At 37.8% G+C, this 15,864-nt stretch overlaps 1 protein-coding gene across 1 annotated transcript in view; it reads left to right on the forward strand.

The window, feature by feature from the left end:
• ITGA1 (integrin subunit alpha 1) overlaps positions 1-15,864 on the forward strand; it is a 149,229-nt gene that overhangs the window by 47,968 nt on the left and 85,397 nt on the right. Inside the window, exon 2 of the mRNA XM_010966304.3 lies at positions 4,429-4,549. Within this exon, the coding sequence (XP_010964606.1) occupies positions 4,429-4,549 (121 nt within the window). The remainder of the gene's footprint in view (positions 1-4,428; positions 4,550-15,864) is intronic.

The raw sequence follows: 15,864 nt of genomic DNA on the forward strand, positions 1-15,864 counted from the left end.
GGATGTGTGGAGGAGGGGGACCTTCCTTCCACCAAAGAGTCAATGCCCGCTAGAGATGCCCAGGCTTTTCCCCCTTCATTCAGCTTTTCCTTCCAGTCCTACCCTTCAATGCTCCAAAGTTGCAAGATGATTAAGAGCTCTCATGGACCATTTAGGGGTTGTGTTGAGCTAGGTTGTAATTTTTTATTAAAAAAAAATTTTTTAATCTTTTTAATGTATTTATTTTTATTGAAGTATAGTCAGTTACAGTGTGTCAATTTCTGGTATACAGCATGTTTCAGTCATACATATACATACATATATTCATTTCTATATTCTTTTTCATTATAGGTTACTACAAGATATTGAATATAGTTCCCTGTGCTATACAGAAGAAATTTTTTTATCCCTTTTGTATATAGTTGTTAGTATTTGCAAATCTCAAACTCCCAATTTATCCCTTCCCACCCCCTTTCCCTCCAGAATTTTTTAATTTTTATCAATCTGACTAACTTAATAGCACTCTAGTAACAGAAAGCCATGATTTGACCTCAGAAGACCAATGTTGAAGTCTTGTCTTTGCTACTCACACAGCCTAACCTTGGAAAATGACTTAAACCTCTGAGCTCCAGTCTCTTAACACACACACAAAAAGGAATGACAGCTGCCTCCCTAACCTCCACAGCTCATTGACTAGCTCAGTACCTTTATTAATATGAAAATACCTGTGAGCAGAAGACATTACACAGCTGTCAGTCTCCCTCCCTTTCTCTCTTTCTCTCATTCCCTTTCTCTCATTTAGTTGCCTTACACAACTTATTCCATCCTGGGGTAAAGGATTGGCACAAAACAATCTCACAAGAAATGCCCTTCAACACCAGCAATCTCATCGTCCTCTTCAGTTTTCAGCCCTTAGGTATACAACTCATCTAACTGTATTTGAAGGAGAACAAGACTTCCAGTTTCTTTTCTACCTAAATATATGTGTTTTAGCTGAAATCCCTCGTGCAGCTTTTTCTGGCTCAGTGGCCATGACTTCTCTCCTTGTTATGACCTTCCTCCTCATTCCCAGCATCCTCCATGTCCACGTAGAAGAGCCTCCTCCCCAAATTGCTTCTTAGGAGATGGAATTATATGGACTGATGGTAGCCTCTCTTGTAAACCCATCCCCATGTCACCTACTAGCTCTTTCTAGTTTCAAGACTAAGATATAAAAATTGAGTTAGTGTGAGTAATATGAGAGTCCTGGAGAAATGTGGGCAAATTTCTCTATCATCCTGAGCCTCCTTCTCATCTGCCTGATAGTGATAATAATGGTATTTGATGGTTGGCTTGTTGGCAAAGTGAATGAGATAGAGCATATGAGGGATAGCACATAGTAAGTACACTATATAGTTGTTACTATTATTAAAGGGGGAAACGCTCTCTTTTGCTGGTTCATGTGAAATCAGAATTAATTTTGATATCTTATTATTGTCTATGTTTTATTTCCCATCATTTTCACCCTATGTTGCCCTTAAAGCCACATCAGTCTGTTTGCTCTTTTTTTTTTTTCACTTTGATTAAAAATAAGTATGATTTTTGCTTTACTTCTGGTACATAAAGTTCCAAGGCAACTTAATATAACAACACGAACATTGAACGAAAAGTTGTGAGAAGCTGCTTTTACTATTTATGTGCTCCTTTAAATCAAAAGAACAAAATGTAAACTATTTTTTTTTTTATGTCATGTCCTGTGCTTCAGGCTCCTTGGTGCCTCAGAAAACATGAAAGAGGCTGATTTACAATCGCTTTGGGCAAATTGCCTGTGGAATTCTGAGGACAGGAAATGAAAAAAAAAAAGTGTAGCACACACCCCTGGACATTCCGCACAACATGTAGAATAAACAAACAGGCCCCAAAAGGAAACCCAAAGCTCTTGGTCTTCTGTTGAGGAGCACCATGAAGGGCCTTTGGGAGAGCCTATACTGAGAATGATGAAGTGCTGGAAAAATCCCTCAAGAAGGGTGAAGTAGACCCTGATTAAAGAAAATCCTTTCCCCCTTGTGTCTAAGGGATGGTGAGTCCTTTTACTTTAGGTAAATTCTGTTCCCTGCATCGGCGTTATGAAAGAGGAGTGCCACGTTACAGACCTGTACTTCCCTGACCTCCACAGGCATCCGGTTCTCTGGGGAGCTTGTTGGGATGACTGATTCAGGAAATCTGGGAAGAGCCTGAGAATCTGGATCCCTCACAAGCTCCCAGGTGATGCAGCTGCTACTGATCTGCGGGCCACAGTTGGCTCTCAGCCACCTTCTGTAACAAAACCGTTGGTGGTAGTTTTCTACCCCCTTGTCTATAGTACAGTGGTCTTCAGCTCACGGTGGTTTTGGACCCACTGGAAATTAGCAGTATCTGGAGACATTTTTGATCTTCCCAATTCAGGGGGGACAACTGACATCATGTGAACAAGGGCCAGGGATGCTGCCAAACACCCTACAATGCAAGGACAGCCCCTCATAACAAAGAATTTTCTGACCCAAAATGTCAATAGTGCCAAAGTTGAGAAATCCTGCTGTAGAAGTGCAATTTGGTATATCTCTCATATTTAAAATAATCCATGAAAGTGTTTTTGCTTTAAAGGTAACTGTGGGGAAAGAGTAGGAACGTGTACTATTTAATTTGGAGTAGAGAGTGAACAGTGTTTAAAACTGTCTTCAAACATATGAAAGGCAATTAAGCAGAAGATGGTAACCAGCTGTTCCCTATCATCCTTGAAGAATGAACAGGAAATGTGCATAAATGGACCTGTGCTACCCATCCGTTCTTTTTCTGCATCTTCCACGCCAGCCAGGCAAATCTCTCTATGATCTTGCAACCATATTTGTCCTGTCCTGTGTCTTATTACTTACAGAGACGCTCCCAAATCCTGGGGACATATTTCCTTCTCACTGCCAAGTCACATCTCTCCCTCTCCCTAAAAATCTAACTTGAAAATTTCCATCTCCATAAAGTAAGTCTTCCTTAACTAAGATGTAACAGAACTAAGTTCTGTCTACAACTGGCACACTTTCTCCTTCAACGTGTAGTCTTTCACTCTGTGTTATTGCCCATCTGTGTACGAGGAACTGTGCTAGATTTTGAGAAGGGATAAGAGAGATGAGTAAAAGAGTCCCTGCCTTTAAGAATTTTCCAATCTAGGGGGAAAAAAATCCCACACAGGTAACTACAATATAGATTGTATTTAATAATTATTTCTATTAAAGATTTTTTTAAAAAGAGTGCTTAGTAGTTAAAAGATTATCAAAATATAGGTATTTATGCATCTTTTTATGAAGAATAATTTTCTCTAAGTTATATACAATTTTGTGCATCATAGAAGTATTTAATATTGTTACCAAAATTTAAAGGTTATGAATTAGAGCATGAAATGAATTAGAGTCTGAATTTAGACTATACTATGGAAGAGTTTACAGTGAATAAGGAAGGAGAATTTTTCTGTTTACATGTAGTTATATATCTTGATTTTAACAAAGGAGAGTGAATTTAATCACCTCTGAATGTGCCATGTGATGTTCTGTGATTTTATAAAGGCATACTCTTTGGGAAGAATCCTTAGTTACATCTAGGAGGGGAGTACCTTGGAACATCACAAGTATGCTTTAAAAACCAGTACCAAAGATGGAATTTGGCACCATTCATTTGAGAGAATTTGTCACCATCCAGAACCTTTGCAGGAGAGAGTCTCACCTATAAAGGGTTTCCATTACCTGAGCTACAAAGAAATTAAAGAGATTTAACCGTCTTTAGAGATATCATCTGATTTAATCTCAACAGCAGCCTATGAGGTTGTCAGCACCAACACATGAGGAGACATTAGTGTATGAGTACAAGCTTCCCCCCACTGTTTGATTCGGAGAGACACAGAGCAAATCTCAAGCCTGCGTAGGAAGCAGCCTCTGGATGGAGAGCATCACCTTGCCTTCCCTTTCGAAACAGAGAGGAGAAAGCTTTCTCTCCCAAGGCTTTAAATGGTGATGGTTGTATCCTCTGTAGTCAGAACGGGAAAATGAAGCTGTTTACATTTCATGAGTGGCAATGGTTTAGTGTTGGGCTCACTACTGGAAAACTGTCTGCAGCTGCATTAGTCATATGTGAGCATGAGTTTCTGCCAGGCCCTTCCCACACACTCTGAAATCTTTAGTTCTGGGAATGGTACAGATACTAAATTACTACAGGATCTTATTTGAATGTTAATACTTGTGTTTTTTAAAATCATTATGTTGATTTCTAGTCAGTAACACAGTTAATATTGTGCACCCTCCTTGTAGTTCTCGTTTTTTGAGCATCATTGGTCTTGTTAATCAGCACACAGCTATGAGTGGTAACCTCAAAAATGCCTTCATAATTCAAAACATAACAGAATCTTTGTTAACTCCATGTAACTGGACTTTGTTTTCCCTCTTAAAGTTGTTCTAGGCTTCTGCGTATCATTCAATGTTGATGTGAAAAACTCAATGACTTTCAGCGGCCCAGTGGAGGACATGTTTGGATATACTGTTCAACAATATGAAAACGAAGAAGGAAAATGGTATGTCCATGGGTTTTGTTGTTGCTGTTGTTTTTTTCTTTAACAAGATAATGGACAATACTATTTAGCTGCAGTTCATTTTATGAATGAGACTTAGAATGAATCACGTATGGTAGGAAATGCAGTCTGATCATTTGGTAATGGAAATTGACAAAGCAAAGAAAGGAAAAATTCCTTGGCAGTATTAAAGGAAGTGGCTGGTGATTTTTGCTGAAGCCTGGGTTGACCTCAGGGAAGGTCCTTATCCAAAATAGCCATTGTTCTGTAAATTGTGTTATTCTGGCAAGAGTTCTTTAATTGTTCTCATTTTAGAGTAGCTGGACTTCAGCAGGAGGGGTTGGGAGGCAGATGATCACTGTCTTTATATCACTTCCATAGCATAATATTGGGCCTATATTTTTGGTGTTTTACTGATCTGAGCTTGGTCTGTTATTTATAATGAGTCTTACTGAATTTCTTTTACACACTTTGAAATGATTTAATATTGGTTAAGTTCATGTCAGGTGTGATTTTTAAAGCATGTTTAACTTTTGAAAATGACACAAAATTAGTATTAGAGCTCTTTTGCTTTATATTTAGCAAATGTTAATGAGTTTTTTTTTAATTGAACCTTGTAGAAAAAGAGAACAGGAGTTAGTTAAGCTTTCTTTCAGTTTAGTAACAAGCTAAGCAAGCCCATTTTTCTACTAACTATAATAATGCAAACAAAGGGATGTTCCTCTCCTTGGAAAACATCACTCTACTATAGCTCACAGATGAAAAGATGTGGCTTTTCGTTATTTCATTTTGTCTTCTAGACTTGCTTAATTTGACAATAATTCCCTACATACTATCACAGTAAGCATTTGAGTTCTAACATTTTCTAAGTACAGATATTGCATCCTAGGTGTAAACCAGAATCTGTGTGGGTGCTTCACTCTTCTACTCTCCTTATAAATAGCTCAGATGTGAAATCTAACAACAGAGTATGGTTTTTCCCCCACATATATATATATTTTTTTTTTTTTGAAGTATAGGCAGTTTACAATGCTGGGTCAATTTCTGGTGCACAGCACAATGCTTCAGTCATATATGAACATACATATATTTGTTTTCATATTCTTTTTCACCATATGTTACTGCAGGATACTGAATATAGTTCCCTGTGTAGAGTAGGCGTTTTTATATTCTCTGTCCTTCCATCCTATACTCTCACTTCACCCCCCCCCCGACTTTTGTAAGGTTAGACGGATGAAGTCATCCTTCTGGATACCAACTGTATTCTCTTAGGCATTATGCCTGCAGTTCGGGGAGTTCTACCCATGTGAGTAATGGTGAGTGGGCCAGCTGGTCATGCTTCTTTTTGGGCACAAACTAGTAAATTGAAACTCAGTGTGTGTTCTTCTTAGAAAGGTTAAGTTTTACATAAAACACATATAAAAGTTAATTTTCATTAATTCCTAATCATTACATAAATTTTAAAGAGGAATATGATAAATAGCAAGCCTTAATGAGTTAATCCACCTACTTAAAATGAACTGTCTTTCTAAAAGATAGTCAAATACAGTTGACCCTCCCTGTCTGGGATTTTGGTATCCACAGATTCAACCAACTTCAGAAACTGGAGATGCGGAGGGCAGGCGGGCTGACTGTACTACACCATTTCATATAAGGGACTTGAGCATCTGCGGTTTGGTATCCAGTGGGGTCATGGAACCAATCTCCTATGGATACCAAGGGACAAATGTATTGTTAACATATGTTGTGAAAGTCTGGTTCTCATCTTCCAACATGAGGAAGACCTGTAAGCTTCCTCCCTCATCCAGTTCTGTCTCTCTGACATTAGGACAGGCTGATAGCAGAAGTCCTTAATTATCAGAATGAATCTTAGTAGAGTAAGAAGGGGTTCATATTTCCTCATGGAGCCTTAGTGCATCCACTTGATATCTTCCGTTTCTTTCCATCCTTTATTCTAAGAGTCCAGCCTGTTACGAGATTTCCAACCTCTAAATTCTTAATCCCCCTCTTACAAAGCACCAGAAGGCAAAGAAATGGGAAACCGAGAAATCAGACCTGAATGGGGCCTTAGTATCGTGATGAATTTCCTTCTCATAGTCACTCTGTCTTTGAAGAAGGGAACGTGTAGATGAGAGAGACAGCCAGACCAACACTTAGAAAGAAACAAAAGAGTGCATAGAGTGGATAGTAAGAATATGGTTGAAAAAAAAAAGTGCTCCTAATGGACTGTCTGAATGAGTCTATACTGAATTGAACTTTAGGAAAACCATTTAGAATTCTATATACATGCATGAGATGTTAATAAGAAGATGTTAACCTTTTGAGATTAGAGACTGTGTCTCATACGTCTTGCATCACCCGTAACATCCAGCCTGCTTGTCGCTGTACAAATGTTCATTGGTGGGTTAGAGGTTTTCTTCCTTCAGCCATAGCATAAATGTGGACCAATCAAGCAACAAGTAATACATCCTATGTGTCTGGCATTATACTAAATTCTGTGAGAGATTTAACTATAAGACAAATATGTAAGTTTATAATCTAGTAGAGGAAGTATATGAAATAATTAGTAATAAAGAATAGTGTTAATCAGTGTGGTATGGACTAATCAATGGGAGTTCAAAAAAGGAGGAAGTGATGCTTGATTCTTGAGCTGAGTCTTGAAAGATGACTTACTTTCAATAACAGAAGAAGAAATGTCACTCCAAGCAGGGAAGCTACATAAACAAGGGCATAGACTTGAGAATAAGTCAGCATGTTGGTAAGCAAACAGGCCTGACATTTGGATGACAGAAGGGAAAGGATAATGGCAGACCTTAAAAGCCAGACAAAGGAGCTTGTACCTAAGTAGAGGGTGTTGAGAAGCCATTATAGGTCTTTTTATGAAATAACCTGTGCAATTAGGGAATTACATATAGATTGGATAGGAGAAAGGAGTGCCTGAAAGCTAGGAAATCTGCAAGCAAGCAAGAGCAGCACTCTGGGGCTTAAGAGATGAGGCCCTTGGCTAGATTGGGTGAAGTGCAATGAAAAAACAGTGTGTCCGAGATAAATTTAGATGAATAATTAAGTCTTTGTGGAAATTTGGGAATGGCAAATGAAGGTATTGGGATGATTCAAACATATTCCAAAGTTTCTACACTGAATTATTGGGAAGTGGGTAGTCATTTAGAGATAGATGTGCAGGAAAGGAAAACCAGTTTTATCAGGAAGTTGATGAGTGTGGTTTTAAACAGGTTGAGTTCAAGATAATGTCTAGGTAGCTGGAAACTCCAAAGTGGAAAACACATAAGAGGGAGAAGTTAGTGTATTAGGGAAAATGTTTAGAAGCAAGAACTGGTTTTGGTTCCCACTTGCAGCCCTGTGCAGTGTCCAGCATCTGGCACAGGGCCTTCAACATAATGTGCTCTCACGGTTATTTGTTGGCTGAACAACTGAATCTAGTTTAACTTCCTGTTCTCATTGATGAAAAAAACAGACACATAAAACATAAAAGTTAAAAGTGACTCCCCCATGACTATTAGAAAAAAATATTTTTGGTAAGGATGTGGAGAAAAGGGCACATGTGTACACTGTTACTGGTGAGGTAAACTGGTGTAGCCACTATGGAAATAGTGTAGAGGTTCCTCAAAAAATTAAAAATTGAACCAACTACTTCCGGGTAAATATCCAAAGGAACTGAAATCAAGATCTTGAAGAGATTCTGCACTCCCACGTTCATTGTGGCATTATTCACAATAGCAAGACTTGAAAGCAATCTAAGTGCCCATTGACAGATGAATAGATTTTTTAAATGTGTCATATACATACAATAGAACATTATTCTGCCTTAAAAAAGAAGAAAATCTTTCCATTTGAGACATCGCGGATGAACCTGGAGGACATTTGCTAAGTGAGATAAGCCAGATGCAAGACAAATACTACGGGATCCCACTTACATGAGGCACCTAAAATAGTCCAACTCGCAGAAGCAGAGCATACGGTGGTGGGTACCAGGGGCTCAGAGGCAGGGAAAACAAGGGGGCAATAGTTAAAAGATTCAAAGTTTTACTTAAGCAAGATGAGTAAGTCCTAGAGATTTACTGTACAGCATAGCACCTACAGTTAACATACTATATTGTATACTTAAACATTTGCTAAGAAGAGAGATCTTGTGGTAAGTGTTCTTATCACAAAATAACAGTAATAATAACAGCAACAACCACTAAAGAGGGCAGGAGGAAACTTCTGGAGGTGATGGGTACGTTTATGGCATAAATTGTGGTGATGGTTTTACGGGTGTATTATCTCTAAACTTATCAAGTTGTATACATTAAAGAAGCACTGCTTTGTATATGTCACTCATTTAATAAAGTGTTTTTAAAGTGACTTCCCCTAGGGAAATGCAACTATTTGGGGCCAGAGCAGAAAATAGAGCTCGAGTCTCTCCAATCCCAGTCTAGTGCTGTTTTCCTTATTAGAACTATGTTGAAAAGTAAATCTTGATTACAACTATCTCTGCGGTATTAGACTTTACCTTTTAATATATGTGTGAGAGTTTGTGAGCCTTCGAATGTATACATGGATGTCAGATACTTTGATTCCCTTTTGACTTTCTGTATTTATAATGATCTTATGGAAAAGGTGTGAAAAATCAGGGAAACAAAACCAATGTGGCCAATTGAATTTAAAAGTAAGCCAACTACAAAATCTCAATGTCCAAATCTTTAAGGATGGCATGGTAGCAACATATAATTCTAAAGGGACCGAGACACTGGTAATGCCAAATAAGTTTTAGTAATATGTTTGGATATTCTATGTTTATAAAATCATATAAGATGCAGACTTACTTTAAGAAACGGACCTTGAAATAACTTACATATTTGGGAGAATATGGATTTTGATAGGTGGGCACCTGCATAAATCATATGTACTGCTCACATTTGGAAGCTCAACAACCTCAGATTTTTAAAAAAATCATCCTGACCCATCTTCCATCTTGACTGAAGTATGCCTAAAGAAGGAGTACTTGGTCCCTAACAAGTGCAGTCTGTGTACTTGAAAAGCATTACTTTAAATCTTTGGAAAGAATAAAAGTTAACAAAGAAGGCAGCCTATGTCTCCTTTACCTTTCAGAAGTGTCCAACAGAGTGTAACTTAACTTTATATCTTTGGCTCAGAAACCACATGTTTTCTCAGTAGCAGAACACATTACACTTCTTATTAAGACCAGCCGTTATTCATTATGGTTAGCATGTGCTGAAGCATCCAAGAAATTGCAATGTGGTTCAGAAAAAGTCATAAAGAACACAATTGGCTTAATAATTTTGCTTTGAAGAAAGGAAATTCAAATGTGCTTAACATTGCACAAGCCTCCCAGATTTAATGGTAATCACCAGTGTGGCAGGGTCTTGACCAAGTGGGAAAAAATGAGATGTTGGCTTGAGACTTTCCACTCTCTGTTGTCCCATTGCTTTCTTCCTTCCAGCATGTGCTTCCACCCTTTTGATTTCTATTTAAGCATCCATTCTTGGGGGCTTCAGTGACTTCAGTGGGCCTGTCTCTTCAAAGTAGATCTTTTTTATGATGCGGATACCTCCGTAGCCAGTTCTCAGTCCAATATATATCACAATGTATTGGCTTCATGAGTTTTCGTTTAGGACCCTGCTTTGTGTCAGGTAAGGTTTACTAGTGGGCTCAGGTGATTGATGCCCTGTTTCCAATGCATGTATGTTTTAAATAAAGCCTATTCAAGCTTGGGGAAAAAAGACTTTTTAAAGGTTCTATCAAATTTTCTTTTATAGATTTTAATATAATATTTATTTTAAATTGTTTATTATATCTTTTGAGGTTGAACTTTCCTCTTTGTCAAACTTGTCATTTCTTTGGCTCACCTCATTCCTACCCCAGTACGTTTCATGACCGAAAGCACAACAGCTAATGGGGCCACTGTATAACTTCATTCCATAGGATGGCCACACACTTACTCTGTTTATTATGTTTTTAATGGCTGGCAGGAGGTACTTGGTAGAGATTTTGGCTTGGACATCAAGAAAGCGTTAAGTGAAAAGCCTGTTCATGAAATAATGTAAATATGAGACAACAGTCTCCAAGAACTATCTTTTACAGAGGAAAAAAATATAAATATGAAACAGAGAAGTCAGAGGCCAGCTACCCTTCAAATAAATATAATAATGATCATATTGACAAAAATGACTGTTATGAATACCAAACTTCTCAGTTTTAAAAATTTTACTGTAATTGGAGCTTTTTCGTGGAGAAGAGATATTTCTCTCACTTTGAGGACCTTTGAGTTCATCAGGTAATTCTCTAGCAATCAGTAATGAGATCTGGAACTTTCTTTAATCCTCTTAATCTGCAGACAAGTCATTTTAATAATGTCATATAAAAAGCAAAATTTTAATATAAATAAAATTTAATAAGTTATGTTAAAATTTAAAGTAACAACATCCATAGTTTATGAAACAATGTGCTTTGGGTCTTCATATTGACCCTGTGTGTTGGGTGACTATGACTGTCGTCATCCTCATTTTCTGGACAGGAAGCTGGGACTCAGAGGATGAATTCCCAAAGGTTTAATACAGCAAGTACGTGACAGGGCCAGGATGTGGAACCCCAGCCTTTTGCCTTCAGCCAGTTCTCAACAACAGGGATTCTCTGGAATCTTGACCTGTGGAAATGCCTCCTTTGTCACCCAAAGGCAAATATATCATTCTGCTTAAGCAAAATATCCATCCTCTAAAATGAAAAAAAAAAAAAAAGACTTCACAATTAGGACCTCTTAGCTGGTCATCTGAGTCTGAAATTCCCAGGTCTTCCTTATTCAGATTCTTAGAGCATTTGATGCAGTCATTATTTATTCAGTACATGTTTATTGAATGCCTGTTTTGTACCTGGCACTGTTATAGGCACTAAGGATATGTGAGTGAACAAATAGCTGAAAATTCCTGCTATTGTGGAGCTTAAATTCTATTGGGGAGGGACGAACAGAAAATAAACTTAATAAACAGGTAGGTTATAGCATATGTCAGATTGTGACAGTGATAAGTGATATGAGAAAAAAATAGAGGAGGTTAATGTGGCTTGAGAATGCTGAAGATTCCTGAAATCCCATAAACTCTATCTGATACTTTTCTAGGATCATGTCATTTTTTATGCAGCTTGGGAAAGTGAGACTTTCTGAGGATTAAGTGGTGAGATATATGTTCTTTCCAGAGCTGCGTGTTTGATGTCAGAACAAGTAGCTCCTAGGAAAATACACAAAATTGTTTCATGTCCTGTGGCCTGCTAACCCATTCTGTACCATTGATCCCTAATCTCAAACTCCTTGTCTCAGTCCTGGCCTGCTACAGTCTACCATCTTCTGAGTTCTCATCAGTCTTTACTTATCCAGATTACACAATAGGCCATGGTTCTAGTTCTGTATCAGGTTATTTCCAATGATTACCATACTCTCAGGGTTTTGTGTTGCCCTGGAGTTCAAATATAAACCCTAGACCCTTTCCTCCAAAGTTCACTACTTGCCAATCTCAACCTTCCTGCTCCAGGTTATCCAGAAGCTTTACGCTGTGTTCCAGTCACCCATACTTCCTTGTCACCTCTACTTTCAGCCCTCGTGCTTCTGTTTCCACACTTTTGCCTGGGCTAGCCATGATCTCTCTTCCCTTCTGCCTTATAACTCACAATAACTTTACTATTAACGTGCTGTTCAGGACTCACTTGTTATAGACTGCGACAGATTTTCCCCAGTTAATGATTTATATCCCCCAGCTAATTAGTACTCTTCTACTCACTTACAGTTTGTTGTATTCAGATGATGGAATCTTAGAATTGGAAGGGTCTTTGGAGGCCTGTCTTACATCTACAGTAGAAACATCTTCCAAAACTTCCCCGGCCAGCTATAACGTACTTCATTTAACCTGAGGGGTTGTGTGTCCAGCCTGTGTATGCCTTGTTAGTTTAAATAGTCATTACTCTCCACAAGCCTGCCACACTGCTACCTCTTCCCCTAAATCTCACTAGATGACTAGAGCCACTGTTTTCTAAAGAAGGAAGGAAGAAAAGGAGGGAGGGAGGGAGGAAGGAAGAAAGGAAGGAAAGAAGGAAGGAAGGAAGGAGAAATGGGACCTGCAAGGCCTCACCTCAGAAGTCACCATATTATATCTGCTGCATTCTATTTATCAAGCAAATCTCAATTTCAACAGGAGGAAAAATAGATTCTAACTCAGTAAAGGACAATGAGGGACAATGTCACATCACACTGGTGCACAAAATTCCAGACCAGCTACCACACTTACAAGCCTCTGGATACTGGACCATCCAGAGCCCTGCCTGGGGAACCAGTGGGCTTTCCTCATTTCAGAGACACAATTGTCCCTCTGGATCCACCCCTTCTACCCGCTCAGGGAATTCTACTTACTCTCCTGGGACATCAGCCTTTCCCCTGTTACTGGTTCTTATTAACCATTATTTTACCCTATCCAGGTTTCCCCCATAAGCAATTTAAATCCGCCTCAAGCCCTTAATGGTTTGCTGGGAAAAGCCAAATCTTCTCTGTTTTTAGCCAAGTTACTTAAAATGAAGTCTGTTCGATTCCCACGGCTCTCATTCTTGATATCCTTTCCTTCTCTGGCTCCTGTGACATCACTGTTTTCTGATTCTCCCTTTCCCTCTCTCATCACTCCCACCAATTTCCTTCCTTCACTCATCAAAATCTTGTGCTCTTTTACCTGTGTGTCAGCCGTCGGCTGTCTTCTTCTCTTCATGCTCTTGAGTTGGTGGTATTCACTCTTGGGCTTCAGCCATGCTCACAGCATGCTCATGTATGTTCCATGCGGTTTTTGAGATGTTCCCCAGCAAGACTGGGCCCAGAAGCCTGCAGAAGTAACCCTTATCAATGCACTCTTTATTGGCATTTCTTCCTTCTGTCATTTCCCCTGCCTCCACATTTGTGCATACTTGGAACTGCCTCCCTGAAATCTATCTGGAGCAGTATGCTTTGGGGGGAATCCAAGCAAAGACAGCTTATATTTAAACATTTCTGGAATTGGTTATCCCTTCTTTTCTACTTCCTTAATTCAGATGCTCCTTTCTTATCTGGATTACTTTAGGTATGCCTCCCTTCACTCTCTGAGTCTAATTTTCCCCTTTTCCCAATTTATTCATGACACTATGAGTAAAAAGTTTTATAAGTCAGAGTTGATCATGTGACATATCTCTTTAAAAGCTTCAAATAGTTCCCATCTCTCCCCTCCATATAATAAATCCATGTTTCTTAAGTGGACAATAAGAATGTGTATAATCTGGACCCTATTTACCTCACCAGGTTCAAGTTCTACTCCAGCTACACTGAGCTACTTGAACTTATCAAAAGAGCAGGCTTTGTCCCTTCTTGCTTCTAAGACTTTGCTGAAGTTGCACCAAGTTCAGACTTATTCAGTATTGTGTAATACATTTGTATTTTTCCTTCTTCCTTAAGTTATAAGCAATCTAAAAAATTGTTTTATCCATTTTATTTTTTTTTTTTACTGAAGTATACTCAGTTACAATGTGTCAATTTCTGGTATACAGCATAATGTCATGCATATATATATGTATATTTGTTTTCATATTCTTTTTCATTAAAGGTTATTGCAAGATGTTGAATGTAGTTCCCTGTGCTAGACAGAAGAAAGTTGGTTATCCATTTTATATTCCTAGGGCCTGGCATTAATGCTGAGAATGTAGGATGTCCTTAATAAACATTAATCAATCTATCTAGCCTCAACTTAAATGCTTTCCATAACACATTCGTTACTTTTCTCCAAACTGTTTTAACTATAAAACTAGTTTAATCAATCACATTACAAAAGGTTTTGAAAATATTGGGGGAAAAAAACCCTAAAGCCTAACCATAACTTCATTAATACAATTTTTTTTTGGTGTACTCTCTTTAAATCTTTGTTTTACGTAGATACAGTTGTTCCATCATGTGAAAAAAAAATAATAAAAAGAACCAACACTTAGCACATGCTATGAGCCAAATACTGTTTTAACTCATTTAATGTTCATGATGATCATGTCAGGTAATTATTCTTATTATTTCTATTTTACAAAGGAAGGAACTAAGGCACTTTAGATAATTGGCTACTACTAAACTGTATAGCTAAGTAAAGTAAAACCATGATTTGAACTCACAAAATCTGGCACAAAGTTCATGCTATATTTTATGGAGAGGATTAAATTACTTAGTACCTGGAAAGCACTTAGAACTGTGTCCTGTATGTGGTATAAATTCAATAAATCCTGTCTATTATTATCATTGTTATTATAATGAGTACATTGAATATAATTTGGCATCTTTCACTTCAAATTGTAATAGGTTTTCAATAAATTAGGTAGGTTTTTTACCTTAAATTATGTCATAATTTTTAATCCTATCATGCAATCTTATTAACTATTGTTTTTTTATGGCTGTGCAATATTCTATAAAATTACTGTACAATAATTAATTAGTTTTACTGTTGATCACATTTATTTTAATCTTTCATTATTATATATACCACTATAAGCATTATCTTTATGCATTAAGCTTGTTTCCTTTAATTTAGGTCATTTCTAGGATAGATTCCCAGAATTAAAAAGTATGCATTGAAGGGTTTGAACATTTTTATGGTTATTTATAGATATCAGAAATGGCTTTGCAAAGGCATTATATCACACTTATGTTTTAGGGAGTCTGTTCAAGTTGATATTTGCAACTGTTATAAAACATGTCCATTAATACTAGCTTTGCCCAAATGATTTACACAAAATAAATTCCATCCCATTTCAATATGACAAACTTTCAAATTTTATAAGTTTTAAAAAGGCATGCCTGATCCACCTGCACTCCTTTACAACCTTTCAACTCTCCTTTAGACTTCTTTTTTTCTCCATGCTAGACATCCCCAACTTTCCCTCGAACATCTCTGGTGTGAAAAAATTAGCAGGCTCTTAACTATCTGAGTCATAACCTCCTCCACATTCCATTGTGCCCATGTCCCTCTTAATTTGGAGATTCCAGACATGGCCTGACAGCGCAGAGCACAGAGGGGCTATCACTTTCCTTGACCAGGGCATCTATTTCTAGCAATGCAGCCAAAGGTCACATTAGCATTTTGGCACTAAAATTCACTCTTGGCTCACATTTGCTTGCTGTCAACTAAATCCTCCATGACTTTTTCACATGAACTCCTATTAAGTCAGGTTTCCCACATTCTGTAATGATGTAGATAATCGTATGCAGTTAAGTGAAGTTATTTGTATAGGTTATTATTAAACTTTAGTTTAGGTTTCTTGTT

The sequence above is a fragment of the Camelus bactrianus genome, chromosome 3 (assembly GCF_048773025.1).
Source record: "Camelus bactrianus isolate YW-2024 breed Bactrian camel chromosome 3, ASM4877302v1, whole genome shotgun sequence".
Classification (NCBI taxonomy): Eukaryota; Metazoa; Chordata; class Mammalia; order Artiodactyla; family Camelidae; genus Camelus; species Camelus bactrianus.